Raw genomic sequence first — 19,887 nt, forward strand, 5'->3', positions numbered from 1 at the left:
TTCATGGAGCATGCAGGGTCCTTATCCTCTGTAATATTCTCCCTGCACTGGTGGTTCCTGAGGATACAGAAAGCATCACGGATGTTATGATGTTAGTGCTGCTCTTTGTAGTAATACAACTGTTAGTGCAGGGCACCATGGTGACATACTCTAAGGGGAAGGAACCATGATGCCCTGCAGTGTGTGCTCAAACTTCTGGGTTGAATAATACAAAACTGAGAGGCAAATTAAGATACAAACATTTGAAAACAGTATATTTTTCAATGATAATTGCTTGTAATATGCAGTATTTTAGTAAACTAAATGTCATTCAATAAAAGTGGAATAAACGTGGAATTAAAGTGGAAGAAAAGTCTAACACCAACCGTTCTTAACCACTTCAATACAGGGCATTTTCACCCCCTTCCTGCCCAGGCCAATTTTCAGCTTTCAGTGCTGTAACATTTTGAATGACAATTGCGCGGTCATGCATTTTGATTATTGTTTTCCCCACAAATAGAGCTTTATTTTTGTGGTATTTGATCACGCTTAAACAAAAAAAGAGCTGCAATTTTGGAAGAAAACAATATTTTTAACTTTTTGCTATAAAAAATATTCCAATTTTTTTCTTAAAATATTTTTTTTCTCAGTTTAGGCCGATATGTACATGTTTTTGGTTAAAAAAATAGCAATAAGCATATATTGTTTGGTTTGCGCAAAAGTTATAGGGTCTACAAAATAGGTTATTGATTCATAGCATTTTTATTATAATTTTTTACCAGTAATGGCAGTGATCTGCGATTATTATCATGACAGTGACATTGCGGCGGACAGATCGGACACTTTTGGCACTATTTTGGAACCATTGACATTTATACAGCAAACAGTGCTATACTTATGCACTGATTACTGTATAAATGTCACTGGCAGGGAAGGAGTTAACAATTGGGGGCGATCCCCTGATCTAGAGGCACTGCTTGCTTGACATTGTTTATTATCAACTCACAGTTCACAATGTACAGTCAATATGATAACATCATTTCTGTTTCTGTCCCACTAGCTATGAGTCCTATTGGTGATGCCTTCCGCAATCGACTGCGCATGTTTCCTTCACTGATAAACTGCTGTACAATTGATTGGTTCCAGACATGGCCAACTGATGCTTTAGAGATGGTGGCCAACAAGTTCTTGGAAGATGTGGACCTTGATGATGACATTAGGAAAGAGTAAGTGTTATGTGTTTATAACATTATACCCCCATTTAGAACTATGTTGTCTAGGAATACTATTTTCCTTAGATATATAAACAGTTTTTTTTTCAGTTGCATTAAAACATTAAAGCAATATGTTAATGTCAATTATAAAAAGAAAATTACTTTTTCAGAGAATATGAATAACACAAAAACATTTCTTTCACTCATGGTTAGTGTTTGGCTGAAGCCATTTATTATCAATCAACTGTGTTTACTCTTTTTAAATCATAATCACAACAGAAACTAGCCAAATTACCCTGATCAAAAGTTTACATACCCAGGTGATTTTGGCCTGATGACATACACACAAGTTGACACAAAGAGTTTCTGGACTCCTGACAGACCCTTGCATCTTTCATCCAGTGCTCCATTGACGTTTCTGGATTCTGAGTCATGGGGAAAGCAAACAAATTGTCAAAGGATCCGCGGGAAAGGGTAGCTGAACTGTATAAAGCAGGAAAGGGATATAAAAAAAATCCAAGGAATTGAGAATGCCAATCAGCAGTGTTCAAACTTTAACCAAGAAGTGGAAAATTAGGTGCTCTGTTGAAACCAAACCATGGTCAGGTAGACCAACTAAAATTTCAACCACAACTGCCAGGAAAATTGTTCAGATGCAAAGAAAACCCCATAAATAATTTCAGGTGAAATACAGGACTCTCTGAAAACATGTGGTGTGGCTGTTTCAAGATGCACAATAAGGAGGCACTTGAAGAAAGATGGGCTGCATGGCCAAGTCACCAGAAGAAAGCCATTACTACGCAAATTCCCAAAGTATCCTGCTTACAATACGCCAAACAGCCCAGAGACAAGCCTCAAACCCTCTGGCACAAAGTCATTTGGAGTGATGAGATCAAAATTGTGCTTTTTGGCCACAACCATAAACACTATATTTGGAGAGGAGTCAACAAGACCTATGATGAAAGGTACCATTCCTACTGTGAAACACGGTTAGGTAGATCCCTGATGTTTTGGGGATGTGTGAGCTACAAAGGCAAAGGAAATTTGGTCAAAATTGATGACAAGATGAATGCAGTATGTTATAAAAAAAATACTGGAGGAACATTTGCATTCTTCAGCCAGGAAGCTGTGCATGGGACGTACTTGGACATTCCAACATGACAATGATCCAAAACACAAGGCTAAGTCGACCTGTTATTCGCTACAGCAGAATAAAGTGAAGGTTCTGGAGTGGCCATCTCATTCTCCTGGTATTATGAACTGGGGTATGTAAAATTTTGATCAGGGTCATTTGGGTAGTTTCTGTTGTGATTATGATTTAAAAAGTGTAAATACAGTTGATTGATAATAAATGGCTTCAGCCAAACACTAACCATGAGTGAAAGAAAAGTTTTTGTGTTATCATTTAAATTCTCTGAAAAATGGCCAAGAAATCATAAATTCTGCCAGGGTATGTAAACTTATGAGCACAACTGTATATTAGACATACATAAAACTCTGTAATCCTTCATGCATCATCGATTGTATTTTTTAAAATACAAGCAGTGTAAGTACCTGCATTTGACCTGGTATCAACCTTTTGAAGTCCATGTTGGAGTGTAGGGACAACACGCATGTTGATAGGAGGAGAAATCAGTGTGACAGAGGACAAGTTTATCACAGTGCTGCTTCTCCTTTTGCAGTTCAGTCATAGGCTGAGGTGGGTTTAGGACAGTCTGGGCTCAGAAGAAGTAGGTTGAATAATGCTGGACATCAGACTGAGGAAATTATGTGTAAAGTACTGAGGGGGAGGGCTGCGGACTTAAGAGGAATATTACTATAAAACCTGTTTTTTATTTTATTTTACCATTTAATAGCCTGTATTTTATTGGGATTGTATGAGATAGACCAGCACAAAAGTGGCACATAATTGTGTTTTTTTTTTTATATAAATATCTGCAGTGTGGCGTACATTTGTAGTCAACCCCCTTTACTCTGATACCCCTAACTAAAATCGAGTGGAACCAATTGCCTTCAGAAGTCAACCGATTAGTAAATAGAGTCCACCTGCGTGTAATTTAATCTCTGTATATATACAGCTGTTGTGTGAAGCCCTCAGAGGTTTGTTATGCCTTGTACACACGGCCGGACTTTCCGATAAAAAAAGACAGACAAGCTTTTTTTCTCGGAAAGTCCGGCCGTGTGTAGTCTCCATCTGACTTTTTTTGTCGGAAGTCCGGCAGACCATAGATAGAGAATCTGACTCATGGCGGACTTTTGCACGGTCAAAAGTCGGACCGTGTGTACAAGGCATAAGAGAACCTTGGTGAACAAACGTTATTATGAAGGCCAAGGAGCACACCAGACAGGTCAGGTGTAAAGTTGTGGGGAAGTTTAAAGCAGGGTTAGCTTATAAGAAAAAAATCCCAAGCTTTGAACTTCTCATTGAGCACTGCTAAATCCATCATCCGAAAATGAAAAGAGTATGGCACAATTGCACACCTATCAAGACATGGCCATCCACCTAAACTGACAGCCCGAGCAAGGAGAGCATTAATCAGAGAAGCAGCCAAGAGGCCCATGGCAACTCTGGAGGAGCTGCAGAGATCCACAGCTGAGGTGGGAGAATCTGTTCACAGGACAACTATTAGTCGTGCACTCCACAGATCTGTCCTTTATGGTAGAGTGACAAGAAGAAAGTCATTGTTGAATTAAAGCCATAAGAAGTCCTGTTTGCAGTTTGCGAGAAGCCATGTGGGGGACACAGCAAACACGTGGAAGAAGTTGCTCTGGTCAGATGAGACTAATGCCCTGTACACACGATCGGTCCATCTGATGAAAACGGTCTGATGGATTTTTCCATCAGTTATCTGATGAAGCTGACTGATGATCAGTCGTGCCTACACACCATCAGTTAAAAAAACAATTGTGTCAGAACGCGGTGACGTAAAACACAACGACATGCTAAAAAAATGAAGTTCAATGCTTCCAAGCATGCGTCGACTTGATTCTGAGCATGCGTGGATTTTTAACCGATGGACGTGCCTACAGACTATCGTTTTTTTCTATAGGTTTTTTATCCATCAGATAATTTTAAAACAAGTTCCTCATTTTTTAACCGATGGATAAATAACCAATGGTCTGATCATCTGGTCATCAGACCGTTTTCATCACACAAACCGATTGTGTGTACGCGGCATTAAATGTTACTTTTTGGCCTAAAAGCAAAACGCTATGTGTGGCATAAAACTAACATTGTACATCACCCTGAAAACACCATCCCCACCATGAAACATGGTGGTGGCAGCATCATGTGGTGGGGATGCTTTTCTTAAGCAGGGACAGGGAAGCTGGTCAGAGTTGATGGGAAGTTGGAAAGAGACAAATACAAGGCAATCTGTTAGAAAACCTGTTAGACCAGGGTCGGGAACCTTTTTGGCTGAGAGAGCCATGAACGCCACATATTTTAAAATGTAATTCCGTGAGAGCCATACAATATGTTTAAAACTATAATATCTACATCTCCCCCCACTGTAATATCCACATCTCCCCTCACTGTAATATCCACATCTCGCCCACTGTATATACGATTGTCTGCTTGCTTACCACTACACAAGCAGGCAGATCCACAAGCAATTGAGGCGGGTGATGATGACATCAGTGCACCAATCACCTAGGCCGCCGCCGGGTGTACCAAGATGACCGCCGCTCCGGAGCTAAGCCGAAGCCGCGGCCTTTTCCATGGGCTCAATCCGTGGATCGGCACACCATGCGATCCGCGGATTGAGAGGCGAGAGCCAGATGCAGCCATCAAAAGAGCCACATCTGGCTCGCGAGCCATAGGTTCCTGACCCCTGTGGTAGACTCTGCAAAAGACTTGAGACTGGGGCGGAGGTTCACCTTTTCAGCAGGACAACAACCCTAAACATACAGCCAAAGCTACAATGGAATGGTTTAGATCAGAGCATATTCACGTGTTAGAACAGCCCAGTCAAACTCCAGACCTAAATCCAATTGAGAATCTGTGGCAAGCAAGGATGGACTGGCCATTGGGACTACAGGGAGTTTCCCGGTGGGCCGATGGCTCAGTGGGCCAGCCTCAGAGACAGGGGACCGCCGCCCCCCCTCCGCTCCTCTGTCCCTCCCCCTTTCCCGCAGCGCTCACCTCCTCTCTCTCCCCGCAATGCTCACCTTTGGTGAACAGAGAAGCAGGGGGAGGACCAGAGGAGCAGGGGGAGGGAACAGACAGCTGACTCAACAGCTATGGCCTGGGAGTTTCTCACTTCTGCCTAATCTTGTCCCATAAGGGGGGGCACCAAACTGATTCTTTGCCCCGGGTGAAATAATGTTTAGCTTCCCCACTGGTACTGCCTATAAGAGTACCAGTGCCAGCTGTTCTACTCTAATAAAGTAGAATGGCTAGTGAAGGGGGAGAGGGGGCTTGGGTGGCCGGGGGGGGGGGGGGTGCAGGAGTTGTCCGGCCATGGGAGAGACCTGTCAAAGTGGGCCAGTCTGGATGAAGTCCAGGGCCAAATTTTTGTCCCAGTCCAGCCCTGGTGGCAAGACTTGAAAATTGCTGTTCACAGATGCTCTCCATCCAATCTGACAGAGCTTGAGCTATTTTGCAAAGAATGGGTAAAAATGTCACTCTCTAGATGTGCAAAGCTGGTAGAAACTTGCAGCTGTAATTGCAGCAAAAAGTGATTCTACAAAGTATTGACTCAGGGGGGCTGAATACCAATGAATGCAGATATTTATTTGTAAAAAAAAATTAAAACCATTTATCATTTTCTATCCATTTCACAATTATGTGCCACTTTGTGTTGGTCTATCACATAAAATCCCAATAAAATACATTTACATTTTTGGTTGTAACATGACAAAATGTAGGAAATTTCAAGGAGGGTGAATACTTTTTCAAGGCACTGTATGTATAAAAGAAACCCAAACATAATATAGAAAAACTGAAATGATGTTAGCAGTTTTTTTAACATCAATATAGTTTTTGTAACCACCAAGAGGAACAAAAAATGTATTTTTCCTGTTGGAAAACCAAATGTAGTCGAAAAGCCTTTAAATCTGGAACACCTCACTGTGGAAATGTTGATGTATAGAAGCTTCCTGACAAGCTTTAATTTATGTATTGCTGTGTAGAAGTATTATGGCAGCCCTCCTTGTGACAAGCAATATATGTATTGCTGTGTATTATCCAGGTGTTTCTCGTGACAAGAATTAATTTATGTCTCACTGTGCATATATATTTTACAGGGCCTTCTTGTGGCAAGCATTAATGTATGTCTTGCTGTGTATATGTATTATACAGACCATTTGTTTTTTATGATAAGCAACAATGTACTTTATATACTGCTGTGTATATGTAATATGCAGTTCTCTCCAACAGAAGGATTGATAGTATGTATTGCTTTGTGAAATGTCCTAGGGTTGTTTCCATGTGCAAATATTTCCAAGAAAGCGTCAAGGAGCTGTCAGACAGTTACTACAACACACTGCGCAGACACAACTACGTCACCCCAACCTCGTACCTGGAGCTGATCCTCACTTTCAAGACTTTACTAAACCGCAAACGTTATGAGGTGGACACCATGAGGAACCGATACCTTGTTGGTCTTGAAAAACTAGAATTTGCATCATCACAAGTAAGCACAGAAACCGGCAGGATAATGTGCGGTTGTTATTGCTGTAATAAACAGAATATAGTTAGGTTATATACTTGGCTAAAATAGGTCTAAAAACTAACACTTTATGCATGTTTAGGTAGATTAGGTTTATTTGACTGAAAATATATGTATGGGTCAAATCATATCCAGTACATCTCTCTAATATCAGCACATTTTGTTTTGTCTCTTTAAAAATGCTGCAAGTACAGAAAAATACTTTGTAATCCTGGCAGAAATCCAGTGAGCTTGTAACTTCAGTTATCAGTCCTGTTTTGTTCATTTATGTGGGCTATAGAGCACTCTTTCCCCCAGGATAAGGGTGATAAGTAAAAGGGGATGTGCCCTGTAGTCCTAACGCTTTTCCTGCCCTAGGGTAACAATGTTGCTTCTCCATTAAGCTGACCAGGTGTCAGGTCACCTGAGTCCAGGTAACAGATGCACCCTGTTGGGGTCAGGAGTGCACCGCAAGGTAGTGGACCCTATGGCTGACTGCTGTAGGTGGAGATCTGGGTGATTCAGGAGAGAAGGTATTCTGGAGCACCAACACGGATCACACTGGGAGCTAGAGCTTGAGATTTCCCAGGGCACAGAATCTAAAAGCCAGCAGCCTTTAGTGGTAGGGATGGATTTAGCTACAGTCTGGCTCCAGGTCGCGATCCACAGGGCCTCCCAGGTCACGCTCACAGTAGAGTACAGGTAGGTAGAGCGGAAGCAGCAGACTGCGACAACAAAGGATAGTCAGGAAATGGCCAAAGGTCAGGGCAACAAGCAGGTACAAGGAACATGCCAAGGTCGGGATATGAAGCAGACAAGGACAGTCAAGAGCAAGCCAAGATCGGTAACTAGAATCACACAAAGAACACACAGCAAGGAGCACACGGAAGCCAAAGACACAATATTGATCAGCAGGGCTGGCTTGCAGTGCACAGGTTCTTATAGTCTTCCCTGATAGGACCTGGGATGGAGCCATGCTTTGAGGTGAGATTACTTAAAGCGGGGGTTCACCCTATCGACGGGAACTTTTTTTTTTTTTTTTTTTTTTACCTTAAAATCAGGCATTGTAGCGCGAGCTACAGTATGCCTGTCCCGAATTTTTTCCCCCCATACTCACCTTGTAGTCGTCCATCGAAGATACCGGGGAATGGGCGTGCCTCTGGAGACGGAGGATGATTGACGGCCGGCTCTGGCGCGTCACGCTTCTCCGGAAATAGCCGAAATAGGCTTGGTCTTCACGACGCGTGCGCATAGCCTGTGCGCAGGCGCCGTGAAGAGCCGAGACCTACTCCGGCTGTCTTCGGGGAGAGTGACGTGCCAGGGCCGGCCGTCAATCATCCTCCCTCTCCATAGGCACGCCCATTCCCCGCGGGAGCCGAAATCTACGATGGACGACTACAAGGTGAGTACGGGGTTAAAAAAATCGGGACAGGCATACTGTAGCTCGCGCTACAATGCCTGTCTCGATGGTAAAATCATGGGATTGTGGGTGAACTACCGCTTTAAGCAGCCAGGTGAAGGGCGGCTGGTTTCTTAAGCTGAACACATGGAAAGGTAAGCTGACATACAAACATTACTATTGATCCATCACACCAGGTCTTTTCTGGAACTTTTTGTTTACAAGTTTAAATTTGTATTTTTTTTTACCAGAGACCCTAGAGAATAAAATGGCAATTTTTGGGGAAAAAATAATAATAATTTTTTTTGTATAATGTGAAAGATGATGTTACGCTTAATAAATACATATCCAGTCATGCTTTAAAATTGCGCACGCTTGTGGATTGGGGACAAACTAAGGTATTTTAAAATCTCCATAAGCGGTGCTTTAAAATGTTATGTAAACATTGCTTGTAATAGAAATAGGCATCACAGGTCCTCTTTATTGAGAGATCTGGGGGTGTCTCATTTACTTTTTAAAGCAAAAAAAATAATTGTTTATGCCAGGGAACCGGAAGTGATGTCAGAGGTCGCTCTGGTCCTCCAAGGGCATAAAGCCAAGTGGGAGCCATCTTGTCCTCACTTGACTATCTGCCTACCACACGGCTACACCGGATCGCTTCTGGGTTAAGTAACAGCTCGGGACTGACCGGGAATCGGCGGGGGGGGCAGCCACCAATAAAAGTAATTCCGGTAAATGGTGTAAGAAGGAAGGGTTTGGGTTTCTTGAGCACTGGGCTGACTTTTCATTGGGGTGCAACCTTAATGCTAACAATGGTTTGCACCTGAATGGAAGGGGGTCTGCTGTACTGGGGGAGAGGTTGGAGGAGTATTTAAACTAGGATTGAGGGGGGAGGGTGAACTAGAATTCAATCGGGCAGACAGGTCAGTTAGAAGTCAGACATTAATGAAAGGTGGAATGGGGATAGATGGGATGAGGGTTATTGCAAGTGACTAGTGTTAATTGGTGCATTTTTATAGCACTGATTAATGTAAAAATGCCAATGGTCCCAAAAATGTGTCAAAAGTGTCCGATGTGTCCACCATAATGTTGCAGTCCCAAAAAAAAAATCGCATGGTAAAGAAAGGTTCCTCAAGTTGGGTATTTAAATGGACCACAGGCAGAAATTTATATAAAATTTACTAATTTATTCAAATGTATTAATAACATGAAAGACAAAAAATTTGATGATGATAAAACAAACACATAAATTGGGGCAAATATAAAGCCAGCTGAAAAGGAAGCCTGAGAGCTGTCAACCGACAGAACATTCAACGTATTTCAAAAACACACAGTGTAGATCATCTTCAGGGACTATACTATTTTTACAATTGCAACATACAGGTTACGGCACCTTATTGTTATAACTAGAGTAATATCTTTCATTGAAGGAGTATTTCAAATATTGATCAGTCCACTAATACCACTAATGCCAGTGATGAGACACTATTCCTCCTCCTACTAACCACTATGCATGTGCATTCGTTTTCGTCTGAATGCATTTTCGTCCGAGAGAAAAGGGGGGGTGTTGGTATGGCGCTGTTCTGATGAGGAACCGGGGAATAAATGTGGTGTTGTCCCCTGCTATGAAAAAATTGTGTGATACAATGAAGCGTGGAGTATTGAAAAATGAATAATATGAGACACAAAAATTCTAATTTAAAAATATGTGTATGTGTGTTAGACCCTCGGCCGGGTGTTTGCTAGTTCAGTGTACCCTCGGTCGGGTATTAGTAGGTGCTAGGCTAATGCTGTTTGTGAATGTGACAGCAGACCTCAGTGAACAAAGTACAACATCATACACAGTGAATGAATAAATGAATATACCCCTGGCCAGGTGTTAGACCCTCAGCCGGGTGTTCAAATCAAAAATTAAATAATAAAAATGAATGCTCAAATAAACCTTTAGAAATGCAAAGGTAAAGTCCAAAAAAATAGTCTATTGAATCAAATTAAGATTGTGAAAACAAAAAGAAGTGATAAGGTGACTTTGTGCTTAAAATTGCTGGGTGAACCCTTCAGATCTTGTTCTTGTACGTGATCAGGGATGGACTGGCCATTGGGACTACAGGGAGTTTCCTGGTGGGCCGATGGCTCAGTGGGCCGGCTTCAGTGACAGCAGCCTGGGAGTTTCTCACTTCTGCCTAATCTTGTCCCATGAGGAGGGGGGCACCAAACTGATTCTTTGCCCCGGGAGAAATAATGTCTAGCTTCCCCACTGGTACTGCCTATAAAAGTACCAGTACCAGCCGTTCTACTCTAATAAAGTAAAACGGCTAGTGGCTAGTGAAGGGGGAAAGGTGGCTTGGGTGGCCGGGGGGGGGGGGGTGCGGGAGTTGTCCGGCCGCTGTGGGAGAGACCTGTCAAAGTGGATGATGTCCAGGGCCAAATTTTTGTCCCAGTCCAGCCCTGTACGTGACACACCGTGCTCTGTACAAAGTTGCACTCACCAGATTCTTCTCCCCCTCCTGGCGTATGACGCAGTCACAGTATAAGTGCCACTGTGTAGCAGCCTGGGGATAAACTGGAGCCGACTCCGGGCGCTGTTTGCGAACAATTTGCAGAAGATTCTGCAGACAGAAAGAAGTGACGCAGCGGAGAAGAGGAATCACACAAGGCTCTCGCTGGGTCTCATACTTTGAGGCCTATGGTTTCATAAAACTGCTTCTACAGAATGAGCCCCAAAGTTGCAATATGTTGTCCTAGCTTCCTTTCAGATTCAGGACTTTCCAGCAGATACAGGACACGATTGTACCCACCCTGGGATTTGTCGTTTTACAGCATATCATTTTTGTTTGAATTTCAGGGATTTTTGCGTTCGTTCTAACAAACGATAACGAATGTGCAGAGTCCGAAATCCGAAAGATCCGACATAAAAAAATCTTTATTTTCGTTTTGTTGCGACAACAGTTCGATATAGATAGAAGATTCGACATGACGGTGACAATAGCGATCTGTATATGTCGAATCTGCAGTTGAATATGCCTAACCTAACTCTATTAATCCGAGATTGCTCGACATAGAGAGAAAAGATTCAACATTATAAAGACATGAAGATTTGACATAGAGAGAAAAGAGTCGACAGAGAGAAAAGATTCAACATTATAGAGGCATAAAGATTCAACTAAGCAGCTAAAAACATACGATCGCCACGAGCGGACATTTATAGTCAAATGCTCCGCCCATTGTCTATAGAAGAATTCTAATGTTGGTTGACTAGTAATAATAATGAATATAATTATTACTAGTCATACAGCATTAGAATTCTACTATAGCTTGTGGGCGGAGCATTCCAGCGGAAATGTACGATTGCGGAGTCGTACAGTTTAGCTGCTTCGTCAAATCTTCTTGGAACATTCGACAGACACCATAAGCCTTCAATGACAGACTCGACCTTAAATAATTTGGATTTTTCGGACAAATGCATTTTTTAACAAAACAAAATAAATCAAAACAAATAATTTTATTTTTTGGACGAAAACTAAATTCCGAAAAACAAAATATTTCAGTGTGCACATGTCTACTAACCACATGTCCTATATAATTTTTTTACTTTTACTGACTGCTGATCCTGAGACATTATTTACTCCGACTGACCACTAACACTGGGGCATGTTCTACTCCCACTGGCCATAGCCCCCCCTCAAATTCTGAAGTAAACAGACCCTTCCATCATCCACTTTTTAACCACTTCATTACTGGGCACTTAAACCCCCTTCGTGCCCAGATCAATTTTCAGCTTTCAGCGCTGACGCATTTTGAATGACAATTGCACAGTCATACAACACTGTACCCAAATTATATTTTTATTATTTTTTTCCCACAAAGAGAGCTTTCTTTTGGTAGTATTTGATCATCTCTGCGATTTTTATTGTTTGCACTATAAACATAAAAAGACAGAAAATTTGAAAAAAAACACAATATTTTTTACTTTTTGTTATAATAATATGCCATTTTTTTTTAAAAAAATAATAAATTTCCCTCGGTTTAGGCCGATACGTATTCTTCTACATATTTTTGTTAAAAAAAACTCAATAAGTGTATATTGATTGGTTTGCGCAAAAGTTATAGCGCCTACAAAATAGGGGATAGATTTATGATATTTTTTTTTTTTTTTTTTTACTAGTAATGGCGGCGATCTGCGATTTTTTTTTTTGTCAGACCTGCGATATTGCGGCAGTCGTATCGGACCCTTTTGACACAATTTTGGGACCATTCACATTTATACAGCGATCAGTGCTATAAAAATGCACTAATTATTGTATAAATGTGACTGGCAGTGAAGGGGTTAACACTAGGGGGTGAGTAAGGGGTTAAATGTGTATCCTGGGTGTGTTCTAACTGTGTGGGGGGAGGGGACTGACAGGGGGAGGTGACCGATGCTGTGTCCCTATGTACAAGGGACACAGATCGGTCTCCTCTCTCCCTGACAGGACGTGGAGCTCTGTGTTTACACACAGAGCTCCACGTCCCTGCTGTCACCGCCAATCACGGGTACCTGGCGGACATCGCGGCTGCCAGGCACATGCATCAGCCCCCCAGCGATGCGCCGGGCACGTTGTTTCCCCGCTGCGCGCACGGGGAATGTCAACAAAAGGACGTCCAAAGACGTCCACTCGGCACTTGAGAGCCGTGCTGTGGACGTCTTTCGTCCATAGCGCGGATCCCAAGTGGTTAAGTAGTTAAATGTTCCTATTGATAAAGGCGTCCGATATAGGAGCTCTATATTAGACAATCCGCAGCCCCTACTATGGATCACCATGAACCGGGAAATTCCTGTTTCCAGGATTGTGAGACAAATGCATAATACGATCATTTAAATGTTTTTTTTTTTTTCTGTTTCCGGCCCTAGTGCTTATTATCATCATCTCCACTGGCCTCTGACAACATATACATAGTGGCCCGGATTCAGATACAAGATACGACGGCGTATCTCCTGATACGCCGTCGTATCTCTGAGTGCGGGCCGTCGTATCTATGCGCCTGATTCAGAGAATCAGTTACGCATAGATATCCCTAAGATCCGACTGGTGTAAGTGTCTAGTGCTGTATAATCACGCTGGCCGCTAGGTGGCGCTTCCGTATAGTTACGCAAGGAATATGCTAATTAGGTATTTACGCCGATTCAGAAACGTACGTCCCGCCGGCGCATTTTTTTACGTCGTTTACGTTAGGCTTTTTTCGGTGTATAGTTACCCCTGCTATATGAGGCGTAGCTAATGTTAAGTATGGACGTCGTTCCCGCGCCGAGTTTTGAAAATTTTACGTTGTTAGCGTAAGTCGTTCGCGAATAGGACTGGATATCATTTACGTTCACGTCGAATCCAATACGTCCTTGCGGTGTACTTTGGAGCAATGCACACTGGGATATTTCACGAACGGCATGTGCTGTTAAAAAAAAAAACATAAAAAACGCGGGGTCATCCTAAATTTAAATAATACACGCCCACAATATCCCCATTTGAATTAGGCGGGCTTACGCCGCCACACATACGTTACGCCACCGTAACTAAGGGCGCAAGTTCTTTCTGCATACGGAACTTGCGCCCAAAGTTACAGCGGCATAACGTATCGGAGATACGTTACGCCCGCAGAAAGATGCGCTCATCTTTCTGAATCCGGGCCAATGTCTATATGTAGTAATTTTTTTTAATGGTTTGTTTTGCTTTGGGAGTAGACATACAGGGAGTGCAGAATTATTAGGCAAATGAGTATTTTGACCACATCATCCTCTTTATGCATGTTGTCTTACTCCAAGCTGTATAGGCTCGAAAGCCTACTACAAATTAAGCATGTTAGGTGATGTGCATCTCTGTAATGAGAAGGGGTGTGGTCTAATGACATCAACACCCTATATCAGGTGTGCATAATTATTAGTCAACTTCCTTTCCTTTGGCAAAATGGGTCAAAAGAAGGACTTGACCGGCTCAGAAAAGTCAAAAATAGTGAGATATCTTGCAGAGGGATGCAGCACTCTTAAAATTGCAAAGCTTCTGAAGCGTGATCATCGAACAATCAAGCGTTTCATTCAAAATAGTCAACAGGGTCGCAAGAAGCGTGTGGAAAAACCAAGGCGCAATATAACTGCCCATGAACTGAGAAAAGTCAAGTGTGCAGCTGCCAAGATGCCACTTGCCACCAGTTTGGCCATATTTCAGAGCTGCAACATCACTGGAGTGCCCAAAAGCACAAGTTGTGCAATACTCAGAGACATGGCCAAGGTAAGAAATGCTGAAAGACGACCACCACTGAACAAGACACACAAGCTGAAACGTCAAGACTGGGCCAAGAAATATCTCAAGACTGATTTTTCTAAGGTTTTATGGACTGATCAAATGAGAGTAAGTCTTGATGGGCCAGATGGATGGGCCTGTGGCTGGATTGGTAAAGGGCAGAGAGCTCCAGTCCGACTCAGACGCCAGCAAGGTGGAGGTGGAGTACTGGTTTGGGCTGGTATCATCAAAGATGAGCTTGTGGGGCCTTTTCGGGTTGAGGATGGAGTCAAGCTCAACTCCCAGTCCTACTGCCAGTTTCTGGAAGACACCTTCTTCAAGCAGTGGTACAGGAAGAAGTCTGCATCCTTCAAGAAAAACATGATTTTCATGCAGGACAATGCTCCATCACACGCGTCCAAGTACTCCACAGCGTGGCTGGCAAGAAAGGGTATAAAAGAAGAAAAACTAATGACATGGCCTCCTTGTTCACTTGATCTGAACCCCATTGAGAACCTGTGGTCCATCATCAAATGTGAGATTTACAAGGAGGGAAAACAGTACACCTCTCTGAACAGTGTCTGGGAGGCTGTGGTTGCTTCTGCACGCAATGTTGATGGTGAACAGATCAAAACACTGACAGAATCCATGGATGGCAGGCTTTTGAGTGTCCTTGCAAAGAAAGGTGGCTATATTGGTCACTGATTTGTTTTTGTTTTGTTTTTGAATGTCAGAAATGTATATTTGTGAATGTTGAGATGTTATATTGGTTTCACTGGTAAAAATAAATAATTGAAATGGGTATATATTTTTTTTTTTGTTAAGTTGCCTAATAATTATGCACAGTAATAGTCACCTGCACACACAGATATCCCCCTAAAATAGCTAAAACTAAAAACAAACTAAAAACTACTTCCAAAAATATTCAGCTTTGATATTAATGAGTTTTTTGGGTTCATTGAGAACATGGTTGTTGTTCAATAATAAAATTAATCCTCAAAAATACAACTTGCCTAATAATTCTGCACTCCCTGTAATTATATGTTAGGGGCTATGCTTATGCATCTCACATATGCCCCATTGCCTTCCTTTGCCCCCACTTAGGTCACCTGGGGTTCCTCCCTGTATCGCCCCACTCTCTACTTAATTTTTGGGTGGAGGCAAGTGGGGATTACACCAGGGTACTAGGCTTGTTAGTTTAACAGTTTTTTGCTTTGTTTCTGTTTGATTTTTTTACTTCTTTTCTATTTCTCCTCTTTTCTTTCAAAAGCCCTGTAGGAGAGTTCCACACTTTAAGTCCCTCTTTGTGGCTATTTTTAAAAGTTTTTTTTTTTTTTGTTATAATGCCAGCAATAGTGGTGACCTCCTATACTCTCAAAGGACTGAATATGCCTAAAAAACGCACACGCTTACTGAATTACTTGTGGCAGATGAAAACTCATACAGCTTTTTTTTACAAGACTCGCTTCACTACTCAAAAGACCCTCAAATTATCTAATTATCATTATCCTATCTCCTATCATTTACTCTCTTTTAATGTCAAAATCAAAGGGAGTAAGTATTTTGATATCTCGCAAAGTTCCCTGGCAATTGAAAGTGAATTGATTTGAAGTGCTGGATTTGTGGATTTGGAGGCCGGCAGATTATTAATAGTCAAGGGCACTCTTCTTGAATAAAATGTCACGCTGGTGAACCTATATTTGCCAAATAGCAATCAGGTCAACGTTCTAGAAACACTACTAGACAAAATTATTCCACGTAAGGGGGGGCTGATTTTGGGAGAGATTAAAATTGCCTTAGACCCACTACTTGATACATTTAAGGGAACCTCGCATTTATTACATCAAAAACTATGCAAAGCTAAAGGAATTTTACATAATTTGAGATTGGTTGATACCTGGAGATCAGTTCATCCTGCTGATAAAGATTTAAAAAATGTTTCTAGTGTCCATCAATCTTACTCGCGTATCGACTACATTTTTATTTCTCAAATGCTACTGCCCACATTATCAATGGCTGTTATTGACTCTTTACCTTTTCTAACCATGCTTGTTTCTGTTTGATTTTTTTTTCTTACCTTGTTTTCTTTTTCTCTTTTTTCTTTCAAAAGCCTCGTAGGAGAGTTCCACACTTACTTTATTTGAAGTGCCTCTTTTTGGCTATTTTTAACCACTTAAAGGAGTTGTAAAGGAAAATGTTGTTTCACCTCTGTGCATTAAGGTTTACTTACCTGACCCGTCGAAAGTCTGGCTGCTGATTGGCTAGAGCGGATGGATTGAGAGCAGCGCAGCCATTGGCTGGCGCTGCTTTCAATCACATCCGAGTGATACAGTGAGCAGCTATTGCGGGAGCGCGCCCGCAATTACTCACCACCATGCGAGCGCTCTCGCATGACTGTGGTCAGTACTTGCGGGGTGGACCAGAGACAGCCGCCGAGGGACCCCAGATGATGTGGATCGGGGCCACTCTGTGCAAAACAAACTGCACAGTGGAGATAAGTATAACATGTTAGTTATTTTAAATGAAAAAACATTTTTCTTCACTTAGAACCCCCAAACATTATATATATATTTTTTTCTAACACCGTAGAGAATAAAATGGCGGTCATTGTAATACCTTTTGTCACACCGTATTTGCGCAGCAGTCTTACAAGCACACTTTTTTGGGAAAAAAATCTCTTTTTTTAATTAAAAAATAAATCAACAGTAAAGTTAGCCCAATTTTTTTTGTATTGTGAAAGACAATGTTACGCCGAGTAAAATGATACCCAACATGTCACGCTTCAAAATTGCGCCCGCTCGTGGAATGACGTCAAACATTTACCCTTAAAAATCTCCATAGGTGACGTTTAAAAAATTCTATAGGTTGCATCTTTTGAGTTGCAGAGGAGATCTAGGGCTAGAATTATTGCTCTCGCACTAATGATTGCGACGATACCTCACTTGTGCGGTTTGAACACTGTTTTCATATGCGAGCGCTACTCACGTATGCGTTCGTATCTGCGCGCAAGCTCTTCGGGACGGGGCGCTTTAAAAAAAAAAACACTGTTGTAAAAAAGAAAAAAAAATGGGTCACTTTTATTCCTATTACAAGGAATGTAAACATCCCTTGTAATAGAAAAAAGCATGACAGGTCCTCTTAAATATGAGATCTGGGGTCAAAAAGACCTCAAATCTCATAGTTGGACTAAAATGCAATAAAAAAAAAATTGTCATTTGAAAAAATGACAATCGAAAAATGTCTCTTTAAGAAGCATGGGCGGGAAGTGACGTTTTAACGTCGCTTCTGCCCTGCTATGCTATGGAGACGGGTGGGAGCCATCTTGCCCTCACTCGTATCCACACACAGCAGAGTGAAGGACCCGATCGTCTCTGCCGCTGTCGTCGGCTCCGGTAAGCGGCAGAGGGTGCGGGAGAGCGGCAGGAGGGGGGCCTATCCCGCCGCCGATAACGGTGATATTGCGGTGAATCCGCCGAGGAGAGCACCGTTATCGTTTACAGGACCGCTCAAAGAAAAGATGGATATCTCGGCTGTGGCAGCAGCTGCTGCCGTTACCAAGATATCCGTCTTTAAAGTACCGATGTATACGTACATGAGCGGGTCCTTAAGAGGGTTTTTTTTCCCTTTTATAATGCCAGCAATAGTGCCACTAAAAATGCACTTGCTTACTGAATGACTTGTGGTAGATGAAAACTCATATAGCTTTTTTACAAGAGACTCACTTCACTATTCAAAAGACTTCCAAATTATTTAATTATCGTTATTCTATCGCGCTCTCTGTCAAAATCAAAGGGAGTAAGTAGTTTGATATCAAGGGGAAAACTCAATAGCCCCCTTTTAGGAAAGGTCAAAGTGAACCTGGCTAAATGTCGTAGGACTTATTACGAACATTCCAATAAACCAGGCAAATTATTGGCAAAAGCTTTGAAGGAACTCTGCTCCAAATCATATATTCTCATGCTTTTTCTGATTATTATCAAACTCTTTATAATTTAGATCCGTCCAGATCACAACATTTATTGTCTTCCCATGTAAACACTATGCAGGCCTACTTAAAGAAACCGTCCCTTCCCAGACTTAAACTGACTGATAGGGCCAAATTGAAATCCTGCAACTCGGAAGAAGAGGCGACGGCTGCTTATAAATCTATGAAATTGGGTAAAGCCCCCCCCGGACCAGATGGTTATAAATGAATATATTATAAGACATTTCAACAAAACATGTTTCCAGTATTTTTGAGAGCATACAACTCCCTTTAAAACAGGGATATGCAATTAGCGGACCTCCAGATGTTGCCAAACTACAATTCCCATCATGCCTCTGCCTCTGGGTGTCATGCTTGATGCTGTCAGAGTCTCGCTATGCCTCATGGGACTTGTAGTTTGGCAACAGCTGGAGGTCCGCTAATTGCATATCCCTGCTTTAGAGGGTTCCTCCTTCTGACATGCTCTATCAGCCCACATTTTGGTGATTCCAAGGGCAAGGATCTTAATGACTGTGTTACCACCCCATAGCCCTGTTAAATTTTGATTTAAAACTGTCCACTAAAATATTTGCTAACCGTCTACAGCCCTTCTTGTCATCATTAATACATGTTGATCAAACAGGTTTTACACTAAAGGGAGTCTAGGGATAATACCCTACATTAAAAGTGCCATTTCTACTGATGCAGAAAAAGTGTTATACCGCGTACACACGATCATTTTTCGGCATGAAAAAAAAACGATGTTTTTCTGCATTTAGAAAAAACGAAGTTTTTCCAACTTCATCATTAAAATGACGTTGCTTACACACCATGCTTTAGCTGATTCCGTGTTAGTAAAAGACGATTCGTGCTTTTTTGTTTGTTACAGCGTGATGAATGTGCTTACTCCATTATGAACGGTAGTTTTACCAGAGCGAGCGCTCCCGCCTCATAACTTGCTTCTGAGCATGCACGGATTTTTAACGTCATTTTAGCCCACACACGATCATTTTTTACAACCTGAAAATCGACATCGTTTAAAACGTCGTTAAAAAATGCAGCATGTTCGGAAAAAAAATTGTCGTTTTTCAGAACCCGAAAAATGATGTGAAGCCCACACACGATCATTTGAAATTACATTTTTTTAAAACAACGTTTTTTTCATGCCAAAAAATGATGTACCTTGTCTCTGTTAATTTGTGTGCTCATAATGGAGCCCCTGTTGCAAATGATCCGTAATAATCCAGACATTCAAGGCATCTCCACTCGATCTGGCTACCACAAGGTGGCTGCCCATGCAGATGACCATTTATTTTAAATCTTACTAAACCTGAAACTACACTGCGGGTACTTATGGCCCAACTTCAATTATTTTATAACTATCAAACTATAAAGTAAACTTTCACAAATCCGAAGTCCTAGGTGTTCT

At 41.8% G+C, this 19,887-nt stretch overlaps 1 protein-coding gene across 1 annotated transcript in view; it reads left to right on the forward strand.

Moving 5' to 3' along the window:
- The window catches only part of DNAH3 (dynein axonemal heavy chain 3), a 483,492-nt gene that overhangs the window by 360,185 nt on the left and 103,420 nt on the right, over nt 1-19,887 (forward strand). The window contains exons 48-49 of the mRNA XM_040356847.1: nt 1,040-1,205; nt 6,613-6,829. Coding sequence (XP_040212781.1) covers nt 1,040-1,205; nt 6,613-6,829 — 383 coding nt within the window. The remainder of the gene's footprint in view (nt 1-1,039; nt 1,206-6,612; nt 6,830-19,887) is intronic.

The sequence above is a fragment of the Rana temporaria genome, chromosome 6 (genome assembly GCF_905171775.1).
Source record: "Rana temporaria chromosome 6, aRanTem1.1, whole genome shotgun sequence".
NCBI lineage: Eukaryota > Metazoa > Chordata > Amphibia > Anura > Ranidae > Rana > Rana temporaria.